This window comes from Poecilia latipinna, unplaced genomic scaffold (assembly GCF_001443285.1).
Source record: "Poecilia latipinna isolate Pla-1442-1.1 unplaced genomic scaffold, P_latipinna-1.0 Scaffold39, whole genome shotgun sequence".
In the NCBI taxonomy this organism is placed as follows: Eukaryota; Metazoa; Chordata; class Actinopteri; order Cyprinodontiformes; family Poeciliidae; genus Poecilia; species Poecilia latipinna.
In genome coordinates, this window is record NW_015112655.1 from 486801 (window position 1) to 500583 (window position 13783).

Consider the following 13783-nt stretch of genomic DNA (forward strand, 5'->3'; position numbering starts at 1 on the left):
AACCTCCGTTACTCTGAACCTTTGAACAAATGCCAAAGATACAATCAGATGTGTGGCCCATGCTAGTTTACAACGTCTACTTCCCGTTCATTACAGCGTAGCGCCAACATCTGATGGAGTTACACTTTGTGTGGACTGGTTGATCTAAACCAGTGCTGGGCTGGACAGATAAACGGATGGATAGATGTTAGGCCAATAAAAGGATGGATAGATGGATGGAATGGATGAAAAGATGGATGGATGAATGTTAGACTGGATGAAAGGATAAATGGATGAATAAATGGATAGGTGGCCAATAAAAGAATGAACAGAAACGAACTGATGGACGTTGGATCAAATGTTTCCATGCTAATCCAGATGAGGACAGCAGGTAATTCTAGGATTGCTGGATTAAAAACTGCAGAATCAGCTTCATAACGACTGAAGGCCCAAAATCTCCGGTAGGAACCTGCTGGACCTCAACCTGATCAGAACACCTTCAGCCCATCAACAGCTGCTAATGCAGAACATAACTGTAAAAACTACGGATTAAAAAACCCAACTAAAAATCATCTTTTGACTGAAAAAAATAAAATCTCCTGGCTGACACCAGAAACTCCCAGGCCTCCAGTAACCAAAAAATCCACAAACTCCTGATGGGAGGAAGTGATCCCACCAGCAGCCATCTTGTTATTGTTTGCAGCACCTTAAATCAGCCGTAGGTGGGAGGAGGGACTGAGGAGCGCGGTACTGCTGACACACAAAGCCAAGAAGCTTACAGGGAGGATTGTTGGGATTTTCAACGGCTCGGCACTTTACAGACGTTTGACTGACTGCAGCGTGATGGAGTCGGAGCGCAGCAGCTTTAACGTTTGGGTCTGGAGCTGCAGGAGAAAAACTCAGCAATGTTTTGGTTTTATCTGCATCGAATCAGTCAAAAGATCCCAAAATCATTCCTGGAGTGAAGCAGACGAATGGGATTAAGGCCCGATGGTGGAGCAGATTACCTATCTGAATGACCAACCACCTCCACGCATGACACGCAAACACACACACATCAACACACACACCAGGCTAATGGAGCGAAGGAGAAATCAATACAGGAAATATTCCAATAGCGTTTCCATTTAATCACCAGTCCTGATCAATAACGGTCATATTTTCCTGTCAGGACATCAAATTTTACCAGAGAACAAAGTCACAGCATCGATATATCAGTATATATCCATTATCAACGCAATCAATCTGAGCCATTGTAAGATTCAAAACTTTCAGACTGGTCAATAGTTAGTGGTCACACCATCGCAAGAGAAGAGAAAAATATAAACTATCATTAAATATCATTTATCTTTCATAACAGAAACATTGGATATTGATATCGGCCCGAATGTTCAGATCGGTCCATTCCTAGTTATGAGTCAAATAGTTTTCACAGCCCTCTGGTTTCACTAACTGAACACCTGATCACACCAACTCTGTCTGAACTGGAAGTGAGGTCCATTTAAAAGCTGCTGATGCTGCAGTTTTTCTGAGCGTCTCGTCGGCCTCTCTGCGGTTCCTGGACCCGTTTGGTGGCCTCGCTCTGCTGGGCCATTGTTGTGCAGTCAGCTGAGAGTCACAGGCTGAAGGAATTGGAGCAGATTAAAAGTCACCCCGTCTCCAGTCTCACAGCCACTCAGCTCTTCCTTTCATCTCGCTGGATTTAAACAGAAACAGCCAATCGGACCTGAAGGTTCACACAGTCACTATGTGGCTCTGATCAGTGATCAGCAGGGCAAACACAGGTTCAGGTTTTGACAAAATGCCCGTCTTTTCTTTCTTTGAGACCTCTGCAGGGTCTTTCAGAGGTGACCAGGGTCTATCGCCAACACAGAAAGTTTTACCGTTTTAACAAGAACTGAATTCATTTCCTAGCTTTGTTAGCTAAACACTTCCATACTAGACTCATAAAGGCTGGCAACACAAGTTAGAAAGTGGCAAAAAGAAACGCATCGTTTACCAGCCAACTGCTGAAAAATTTGTACTTAGTCATCAGTGGCAACTAGCAAGCATATAGCTAGCTAATTAGCATTAGCCTCCAGTCACAAAACACAGCTGAAGACGTCTGAGCGCGACTCAAACTTTTGCCCAACAAAAAAAAGATACATATGTAATTAAATAGTCCTGCTATAACAACATTTAAGACCAAATTGCATTTTCTTAGGAATTTAAGACATTTTAAGGAAGCACAGATGCCTATTCTGTGTTAGAGAATAGGCATCTGTTCCTTAGGGTAAAAATAAGTCTGCAGATCAAACCTCAAGAAACCAAAATATGTCTGTTGTGGTAAGAGGACTAGTTACATTTTGCTATAATTATATTGCAAAATGTGTTTTTAAAATCTCTGTAAATAAAACATCTGCAACCATTTGATGTCAAACTCCAAATTTTTCCCTGTTTTCCAGATCAAATTAATATGTGCTCCACCCTGTTCATGCTGCAACAAGTCAGCAGGATATTTTTAAAAAGCGTCCGACATGAGGGACAGCCCTGGGCCAAGACGCCGTTCTTGTGACTCTGGTGAACAAAATGTGCACAAAAAGAACTGAAAGGAGGCAATTATCACAAGCTGAGGTCTTATTTACGCAACAAATGAAGGAGTCATGATTGGTTCAACTTGAAAACAGAAATAAGGAGATTTTATCAACTCAGAGCAACGATTTCCATCCCAGCAGAACATTCCTGACCACTAGCAGCGTCCTGCTTTGTGGAGACAAATGTTGTCCTGAAAAGATTAAACAAGCTTTTATAAGGTGTGAAGAGAGGAATGCTTCTGCACCAAGCCGCAGAGAGATGCAGCGGCGCAGGAAGACAAAGGGGGGATGTGCAGGACGCCCAGGGGAGAAGAGACGGACGGACTGCGGCGGTTTGCTGCGATCGATGCAGGCAGCAGGAGCGCTGTGCTGCCTCCACAGCGGCCTTCATGACTAATTCATTAACAGCTTTCTCTCCTCCTCCTTCACAGCTCTGCTGCATTTTTATGCTCCACACATTCCAGCTGACGGCAGACGAGACTTCTTCATTTCCACAACCGGTTAGGATCAAATCAATACGACGCAAAGATTCACTTTTATGAGCAGAAATAACATTTTATGCTCACTTTTAGTTCCATAAACAAGTTAAACAGATGGTAATGATTCATCATAACTACATCACTATACGGAATGTCAACAGTGCCAAAACACACAAATCCAAATATTTTAGACACGAAAAAAAATTATCAAAAACTGCTCAGGTTTATACAAACAAAAATGAAAGATGGAGACTTCTAGCCAGCTGAATAAAGTATTCACACCTCACACTTTATTTTCAAACTGTTAGGAAACAAGCAGCGTCTTTTTATTCGGATCATTTTCTGCTTCATCTGGGAGGAAAGTCGTCCTCTTTTCAGATTCAGTGCAGACGTTTCCTGAACCAGACCAGCTGTTTTCCTGCAGTTTCCTCGTTACTGATTCAAGTCACACCTGCAGTCAGTTTATGAAGAATCGGCTCGTTTGTTTCTGTTGATTTTTTAAAATCTGATTTTTATCACAGGTCACAACTAAACATGAAGAAGTGTGTCCAACAACAGGGCCGCTGTTCACACACAAACACTCCCTCTCACAGAAAACATTTCGCTCTCACTGACTCTGTCCGGCCCGAGCGCTCAACCCCGACACACACACACACACACACACACACACACACACACACACACACACACACACACACAATGAAGCTCATTGATCATTTCACTAAAACTCAGCTGGACCCGGGTTATGTAAGAACCCAGAGGGATGAAAAGGGGACTGAGAGAGGAAGAGAGACGTCACGGCGACGGATTTACAGCCTGGATGACCAAAAGCCCAGACTGAAACCGTCCGGCACCGCAGCACCGCTTGGGTTAAATTACACTTCACCCAAAGAAAAAGTCATCTTTGAGTTTTCAAACTTTTCCAGCACTATGCAAATGAAGCAAAACAAAAAAGACTAACTGGATAAAGTAACTAAAATGTAACAAAATATAATGCTTTGCTTTCAGACTCCATACAGCTGACTGGCAAAAACAAAGCTTTAATAAATAAAATCTCCCCATTTCACTAATGTGGTTCACCATAACCCTAAACAAATGTCCTCTACGTTTTCTAGCATTTAGATAAATAAAATTACTTAGGTTTTTTTTAATTAACCTAAAACAAGAATAAGTTGGGTTGGATATGTTACTCATTTTATTACAAAACTGTGCAGTTTGAATATTAAGCACTTTCAATGACTTTACACAGAAATCAATCTTGAAAACAAATTTAAATGTATGCTTCTATATGAGCCCTGTAGAAATGAGAGCAAGTTTAAAGCTGATGAAGTGAGTTCAGTAAAAAGCTCCATTTTTCCGTCATCTCTCTGCTGTCGGTCCAGACAAGCAGAGGGGAAACCCGGCAGGAAAAGCAGTCGCTCTGGCAGCGACTGCTTTTCCTGCCAGAGCTGGAGAGCATGATGAAACAGGAAGTAGGAGAACAGGAAGGGGAGGGATGTAGGCAGAAATAACTACAAGGAGAAACATGATACAGAATCAAACTACTGGGTTTAAAGTGTAGAAATATAAACGCAGACAGGAGCTTCAGCTGCAAGTGGATCCTATTTAGTTTGGCAAAAAGCTACGAAAAAGGAATAAATGCACTAAAAACAACCAGTAATGTTTTCAGGGCCTTTTTGTTAATGGTTGGAAACTATGTGAATTTTCAAATTCAAAAATACTTGATTGATTTAAATGTTGTTTTAACTCATATTAATTCAGATTGTTTTAAGAGTTGCTGTAGATGGTGATGGCAGGAAATATCTAATGTATCAATCAGTCTGTGTTACAGCGAACTTGAAGAAGCCTCTGACTGAAGACATCACAATCAGTTTTACAGGCCAAAACTTTGATTTACATGCATTTACAGATATCAAATAGAAAAAATGTATCAAGTTTATGAATCTTAAAGTTCATAAACTTTAGAAGAAAAAAATGTTTTTAATAGCATTTTCTACTAACATCAACATCCCACAAAAGAAAATGTAATTTTTTTGTCTAAATATAGAAAACATGAACACATAATAAGCAGCTTGTTTTTTTCCCAAAAGATAGTGAGACATTTTCAACCCAAATCAAGTTTTACTTAACCGGACTGCAGGTGAAATGAGTCTTTAGATTTCTAAGGTTGCAGAGCTCTGGTCTAAAGACGAGAGGCTGAGGAAGAGGAGGAGAGGAAGAACTCTATGGTGAGGGAAACCCGGAGCGATGGAGTCGGGAAGGAAAACTAGGTCACGTGGAAAATTCTAGCTGTAATGATCCGACTCTGGGAGCGGCCAGCATCAGAACCGCCGCGCTTCTCCAGACATGTCCAAACCATGCGCTTAATGGGAAAATGATTCCTCCATATTTCAAAACGGCCCAGTTAAAGTAAAGCAGACACAAAGCTGGAGCAGCAGAGACTTGAGTCGGCTTTTCACCGACGTCCATCAGTCCCATCCAAACAGAAACTAAAATCATCACCAATAAATCGGCTCACTTCTTACTGCTGTTGTTTTGACACCATTTTGAAGTATTATAATAATTAATAAATAGTAAATTGATGCAGGTTTGCCCTCTCAAAAGACCAATAAACTTGACTTTAATCTCTGGAACTAAAAGGTATGTAATAATCTAATATTTGCCAGTATAATATCCAAAATGAATAAACAAAAATAACCAAAAACAATGAATAAAACTGAAACAACCAAAGCCATAAATGAAACATATCATAAAGACTCTAAACAAAATTTCCCTTTAAAATTACCAGCATGGAAATTATGAAGTTGTGTTTATCAACTCTCTGCTGAAATGCTGAATGTTTCCACTCCTTTTATTTTGTGTTTTTATTTAAAAACAAGTATTTTATAACCGTCTTTAACGTGACGATCCTCTGAGTCAACAGAACCAACCGGATCACGTGGTCCTGGAGTTTCTCTCCGAAAAGCTCGTCCACGTCTGCAGAGGTCAGAGTTATGACAGCAACTTCCTGTCCGTCTCCAGCTAAAAATGTCCAATTGTTCTGGTTCCTCTCAGATTTCCTGCTTTATATTCAACTGCAGACATTTTTTTCTGTCCTTTACCAAACCTTAAAGCAGCTTTTTAGAATCAGAAACGGGTGAAAAAGCTGAAGGATCAGAACCGGCTGCGTCCTGCATGATAATAACGGCGTAAGCTGGGGATAAATAGTCGGACTGTTGCCGTTTCCCCCGGTTCTGACTCAGGTCTGGGTGTTTTTCCACTCGGACCCCATCATTACTGCTCCACACATCCTGCTATTGTTGCCCAGGACGACAAGCAGCCAGCCGACGCAGTGAAAGATTTAAACCGGATCGCATGTCCACCTCCAGTTTCACAGGATTAATCCCAGCACAAGGACGCCGGGTTCCCGTTTTCTACCCGACGACAGCCGCAGATGACTCACACACAGCTGACAGGACAATAAAACCAAACGTACACACAGACCCGGCTGCAGAGACCAAGCACCGAGCAATCCGTCCAGACTACCTTTAAATTATCAAGTTTAGCTGGTTAAACTGGTTTCAAATAAAGAAATTATTCTGCTTTCCTTGGACCTTTAAAAACCTCATGTGTTTAAAATAACATACCTAAATCTAACTGAGCTTTTCTCAGCAATTGCAAACTTTATTTCAATAATCCTGATACCAAAATAAAGCTAATACTTACAAGACTCATCAGAAATTTAAAATAAAATAATTTGGCAGAATTTTTTTGCATTACAGAGTATGTAAACAAGCATTTTGCATTGCAAGAAAATTGTTGTTCATAATTTTAACTTAATTAAAAATACAAAGTTTAACAAATGTATAACATTTTTGAACTGCAGCTGAAAACCACAAGAAACCTTTTTAAACCTTTGAGCTGGAGGAAAGTAAACAAGCAGAATAAACTATGATAGTAAAGATAATTCATGACGGTGAAGCAGCTTTAGACAGTCAGGAGAAACGAGCTCGTAAATTAAAGGCGTATCTGAAGCTAAACACCATAAAGCAGACAAACAGCGAGCGTCGCTGGGTTCCCGTCACCTCTGACCCTGACTCAAGCTAAATCCATCTGCGCTCAAAGTTTAGCCGCTTCCCACCAACAGGAGGAGCGATAATCAGGAGAACCCGTCCAAACCGACCCGCTCTGGGTTTGGCATCTTCAGGCCAACTCTTCCCGGTCGCCACCTTAAGAGGCGGTTTGCCGTTCCAGAGGCCTGATGGGTAATCACTGAGAGCAGCTGTTCTACCTGCAGCTGCATGTGGTTCAAGGGGGAGACCAAACAATTCCTGTGCAAAAAGTTAAAAAAATGCAGCTACAACAGGATGAATGAATGCATGAATGCTTCGACACAAAACTTTTTAGAAAGAAACTGCTTCAAAGTTTGACATCGACTAACCAAACCTGACAAGTAGAGACGTTTAAACAGCTTCCACTGGTCCAAAAGATAGGCCAATATCTAGAGCTGAAACGATTAATCGTGATTAATCGATTTTGAAATAGTCGTCAACTAAATTTCTAATAGATTAATCATTAACTGGACTATTAAGACTCTGAAAATAGCCATTTGCTGAAAGAACAGAGCAGTAACATTCAGAGCAGTAATTAAGCCAAAACAATTCAACAAAATATATGCATTTTGAATTCAAGACAAAAAAAACTACTTTGAATGTAAATCTGTTCAATCAAAACCTCCTCAAGTGGCAGTTTTAACTTCACTGGTTCAAATTACGTAAAATTAAAGAAAAAATAACTTATCAAGCAACTTTCTCTACCCAATTATTAACCATAGAAAATACATCTTTCAATGTATTAATAATAGTGTGTAAAAAGGGTTTGGGTGGTTAAATGAAAAATCTGCTAAATGTGCCAAATTTTTCCTACGATTAATCAATAGAATAATCGATTACTAACCCACTAAAATTGATAGTTGCAGTCTGATAAATAAAAATCTGAGTCTAAAAAAATAATCAAAAACATGTTTCTGAACTTGTTCACCTTCTTTCTTCACCAAAATAAACACAAAGGAGAAAGAAAACTCCACAATCTGACCTAAATATTTATTTAGAAAATGACAAAAGTGTAAAAACTGAAGGCATAAAATGACCAGAAATCTCATGAGATAAACAAAGTCCAGATACGCCTTCCCACTAAGAATCCAGCTGATTCTGCAGGAGGAAATATTGAATACAACTTCCAGGAAGTTTAAATGTGACGACTTGGATTTATCCATCAATATTTCAGCTGCTCCAGAAGAGCCACTTAAAGCTCTGCTTACGCTCCAGTCCATAATCACCTCACCTCTAATGCCTTCCTCAGTTATCAAAGTAAAAGCCAATCGGCTCGGAGATAAACTGCGGGCCGACCGATCGACGACGGCGCTGTAATGGAGAGAGATGGAGCGCCGCTCTTCCTGGAAGCAGGAGCAAATCCATTGCCGACGACGTCCGAGGTGAACGAGATTTAATGGGATTAGTATTCCCGTTTCATCCTGGGCGACTTTAACAACCGCCGGGATTTAATTCAGCATTCATAAAGCCGATAAGGCCGGGTTTGTTTTACAGTGAGGCCTGTCAAAATAAGCAATAAATCAATTAATCACATGATGAGTTAAAACAAGCTCAATAAGTTCCACTGCATAATTTATCACTTTTCTCTTTCTGCCAAAAACTGGAAGACAAAAATCTTCAGCATGGTATTCGTCTTAACTAGCTTCTTTTTTTAAAGAAAACTTTGTTTACATAGACTTCATAATTAAATGTATCGTTTCTGTTGTTTTGTTTATTTATTTTGAATAATTATTCCAGTTTCTTTATTAGAATTTATAGTTTATTGATATTTGAGAATGTGTTCTTGAATTATTATGCCATTATTATTAAAATCAGTTAAAATTGTCTCATCATGTATCACAGTAACTTCTGGGATAATTTACCATGCGGAAAAAATTGTTAAAGGAATAAATTAAACATTATTTATATAAGAATGTGATCCAACAATATTACTGTACCAATAGGCCTGTCATGATAAAGTTTGCTGGCCAATTATTTGTCCCACAGGTTGTTGCAATAAATGACAGTATTGTTATTTTGAAATCATTTCCAAGTAATGCAACAGCAATGGCATAATAATGCCAGAATACATTCCCAAAGATAAACAAACTTTAAATTTTAATGAACATTTAACATTGGAACTGGAAGAAATCTTCAATATTCAAATAAAATGAATCTGAAGACTGAAGACTTCTGTCAATTATGCAAATGGAAATTATTAAGTTCATTTTAATTTATCATGCGATTAATTGATGTATGGTGACAAGTTTTTATATTACTAATACATAAATACTTGGCGAGTATTTATTCATTGTCACATTTTCTTTGGATACTTTGTTTGTCTAACATCCGGCTTTCACAGTGTTGCTGAAAACCATCATTTACTACCAGTTAAAGGGAATAAAACCGCTCGTGTTCCACTTTACCCACCACATCTGACCGCCTAAAACCCAAACCCAGAGGAGTCACGTTTCAGTACAATAATCAATAATTCAGAACCGCCTCCTTTTCATTACAGCCAGTCTCACAGATGTGACCCAGAGTCTGCAGTCCCTTCCTACACTCGACCCCCCAAACAGTCAGCAGCGGCCAGTGGAGGCATCCATTTTTAACGCAGCCCTGTCACTGGCACCATAAAGCATTAAGTCTTCATGAACAGAGAGGAAAAACGGTCCAGACCCGTTAAAAACGACTGACAGGACCAACTGGACCTCTGAACTGACTTCCGGAGCTGCAGGTTTAATATTTACAGAACAAACAGCAACGATGAGCCTCTGTGGTGGGAAGCAAACCATTTCTGCAGGAGTATGGAAGTCCAAAAGGGCCCTAAAGTTTAACTGAATGAACGCAAATGTGTAAAATTAATTCATATCCAATTGAATAAATGCATACATTTACAAAATATAAAATAATTGTAATAATTTTAGTGTTTATTTCATGAATTCCTTCCGTCAGTCTTTGCCACCAAAGTCAGGGAGCAGAGATCTGATTGGACGCTGGAAAAGACTGTTGTATTCAAGTTATGCTAAAAGGAATTAGCCTATTAGCAATTCCTAATTGCCTCTGTCTATTAACAATTCCTAATTGCTAATTGCTAACAGTATCCTTCTTTGCTGGACCAAAGAAGGTCCAGCAAAGAAGGTCCAGCAAAAAAGGATACAAAAATAATATCTCAATGTTATTTTGCTATGTAGCAGCAGCAGAGATGTCCCCAAAGCTAATGTCAGCATCCACAGTCCACATTCTTCTTTTTATGAAAAAGTTACAGGAATAACCAGGGGTTACTGAAGAACCAGCTAAAAAGCTGAAATGCATCAATTTGATGGCCAAATAACCTAAATAACAGATTTGTTTATGATCCTGTCTATTTATTCAATAATTTGGCAGCAAAATGTTTCTAGGTATGATTTAAATTTTGTCTCATTGATATATCTTTTTATTAAAATACAAATATTTCAATTAATTAATTGCAGACCCTCCAATTATATCCATTTGTTTCACCAAAATCTGGTCAATTTTATTCCTAATTAGGTCTAGATTTCAAAAGAATAAATGTAAGATGTACATAAAATGTGTAAACATTTCATTCATTTTAGAACATTTTGGCACTTCAGGCGCTCCATATGTCAGGTGGGCTTCATAAAAGCGTTCCTTGTGTTTGTTTAGTGAAATGAAAAGTTTCCCAAGCTGATAGGAGACCAATAATGTAGCAGAGCTGGATGTTTCTCCAAAATATCAACAATGAAACAGGTTAGAGCAGGCTGGTTGTCAGCCGAAATATCAGCTTTCCCAATCAGACAATCAGGGCCACATGTTTGGGATCATTTTCCTTCCTTCCTCCAGAAAAAAGCAACTCAGTGTGTCCCAAACAGCTAAACACGGAGTCAAGTTCCCGTCATTTATGTTACCTTTATATCGCTCCAGCACATCTTCATACGCCTGGGCAAACTGCTTCTCCTGGGAGTGGTTTGTCGGCAGCAGCCCCGGTATAAACCCGGCCATAGTGCCTTAAAATAAAGTACCGATCGGGGTCGGCCTGCAGACTACCGCAGTGGTCCCGATCCGGCTCCTTCCTCCGCCAGAGTCCGAATCAGCAGCAGCCGGTGCGGGCTTAATGACAATGATGCATCGGAAGCGCCCCGAAGCTTGCTTCAAAGCAGGGTTAGATAATCCTCAGGGATACCAAAAGAGAACAAAAAAGCTTGAAATGTGTCCAAATTAACAAGCAAGTGTCGGTTATATAAACGTTATCTCTCCATGTTAGCCGGTGGAGACGGAGCGGGACCGCAGCGGCTCCCAGCCCGGTGACCGCTGCTCTCTGTGAGGGAGGGAATATATCCAACACGCCGATAAGCGTCGACAGAAGTGCTCCCGTGGGTTTGTTTCCGTTTTTAATGTGGCGGAGCTCCACGTCAGTCCGTATCTTTCCTTTGTTTTTTCCTCTCTAGCCCCAGGTTGCGTCCCGAGGATCCGCAGCGAGCGGCCGAGCTCCCAGAGCCGAAATGGCCGCTTGTATCCGTGAGGCTGAGCCTCTGTCTCCGGCTCCTCCGTGAACGTGTCTGTTTCTTGTCCCTCTTCGTGTCTCCGTCCCTCCCTCTTCTGCTCTGGTTTCTCGGTTCCTCCCGCTGTGACTGGCTCCCATCCCTCCTCTGCCGGCCGCACCAGGAAGCTCGGCCGCAGGAATTTCCCAGAGCCGGCGAGGAAGAGCGGCTCGCTGCTGCGTTACGTAGCGGCAGGAAGGTGGAGCTGCGGCGCCCCCTGGTGGAAGAAGCTTCTCAGTGCATGGATAAACAGTCAATTTCAGTTTTATTTGATGCTTTCTGCTTCCCTTGTTACTAATCTCAAAATTTAGATTTTATTGATTTTTTAAGTAAAGGCAATATATATTTTTCATTTAAACCATATTTTGTCAAACGGGTTTTAAGCTTCAGAATTAAGATAAATCCCCTGTTGTGTTTACGTTTTACTTTATTTCCAAGAAACATTTTATGTCCTTTAAAGTCATTATTTACTACATTGTTTTATGAATAATTTGTACAAGAATATACACTGATTTATTTGCTATCATTCTATTAGTATAAAAAAATTGTACTCTGTTTATTACATAAAGTTTCCTTTAATTATTCATATTTTGCTTTCCATTATTCGCTGATTGCTTTGTTGAGAAAATATATCCTGTAAATAAGAATAAAAGACTAAAATATTATGATTTTTTCACATTTTTAAAAATAAATCTTAAGATCTTTTCTCCACCTCTCCAGGCTCTTTTTCATTTGTGCATTTCAGAAAATGTGACTGTGATTTCTGTCTTTCCATTAAAGCTGGAAACCTTTTATTTTGAATGTGATTTTATTACTTTGTTTTGTTTTTCTTAAAAACTACTTTAGACCATCATTGAATATCCTTTTTGTCTGGGTGAACTTTACTAAGGCAATGATGGAAAACAAAAGAGGAGAACAATGAAATTCAACCCTTTGAATCTTTAAGTAACTGAAAGAAGGTTGGAAATCAAACTTTTTAAATTTTTTGGGTCAAACCCCTTCCAAATTTGCCATGTTATTAAGGTCAGTCTTTGTGTCAGTAGAATCAGGATCAAGGTGAATGCATATAAATGACAAATATTGTTTTAATTTTTGTCTGCATCTATTTTTTTTTTTGATCAAGTAAATGTTTGTCATTGACGCCCAGAGTCCTTTGTACCTCTTTTTTCTGTTAAAACAATATCTCCACTTTTTTTAATCGTGTAAAGTACAAATATAAATGCTGTGACCCTTACATGACCTAAGGTTAATTATTGGAGCACACCGCCACCTACAGGCTGATTATGTTACTTATATAAAGGGAAGTCCAAATGGACGGGATCACTATTTATTACCCTTTGATCCAGCTTTCATTTTTTTTTAATAAACTCCATCTGCATGATTAAACAACATCGACTGTTTAGGATAGTTTGACTCTCAGTGATCTCCATGGAAACCCATCCAGCTCCAAAGTGCAGCTTCATTTGTTTCCAGATCAGAAAGTTTAGCAGATGCCGGTAATCAAAGGCGACGCGGACGGATCGATGCTGAATCCTAAAAGATGCATGAAGGAACTTTCAAACCTGATGTGGAAAAGCCTTTCTGTGCAGCTTTGATCGGCGCTGACATCAACAAGCTGAAGGACGGATGAGATGGAAAAAAGAAGAAGCTTTTTTTCACAAGATGATTCATCCGTTCCTTCAGTTTAAAGCTGGTTTTCAGTCCAACACGTGTAGAATGGATAATTATTTTATTCACTGGCTTAATTAACTGTTACTTAATTTAGTGAAATCATATTTTTTATTATTTAAAAAGAAGTTAGTAAGACGTTTTAGTCTAAATTTTCAAGTTATTTATTATAATTTTTTATTTTTATTTATTATATTTTTATTGTCAGTTTTCTTCTGTTTAACAAGCTAATTGTTATGAAACACTGAAGGAACCATTTAAGAATAATCTGAAAATAAAAACAAATCAAAATGACCACAGAGCTTCAGACTGAACAGCTGGATCAGCACTAACAGGAGGAAGAAATATCCATCTGGATTTAGTTGGCACCTCACATGCAAGGGTGGAAGTAGGGGGGTTCGGTCGGGTACTGCGTACCCCTAAAAGATTTAGCGGGGGTACGCAGTACCTGCAAGAGAAAGGAGCGACTGTCT

At 39.5% G+C, this 13783-nt stretch overlaps 1 protein-coding gene across 7 annotated transcripts in view; it reads right to left on the bottom strand.

The window, feature by feature from the left end:
• The window catches only part of macf1a (microtubule actin crosslinking factor 1a), a 222836-nt gene that overhangs the window by 187558 nt on the left and 21495 nt on the right, over positions 1-13783 (bottom strand). Inside the window, exon 1 of one of the 7 annotated variants that reach the window (XM_015046209.1) lies at positions 11010-11841. The exons of the other annotated variants lie outside the window; for them this stretch is intronic. Coding sequence (XP_014901695.1) covers positions 11010-11103 — 94 coding nt within the window. The 5' untranslated portion in view covers positions 11104-11841. Of the gene's footprint in view, positions 1-11009; positions 11842-13783 lie in introns of those variants that run through there. 7 annotated transcript variants of the gene reach the window in all.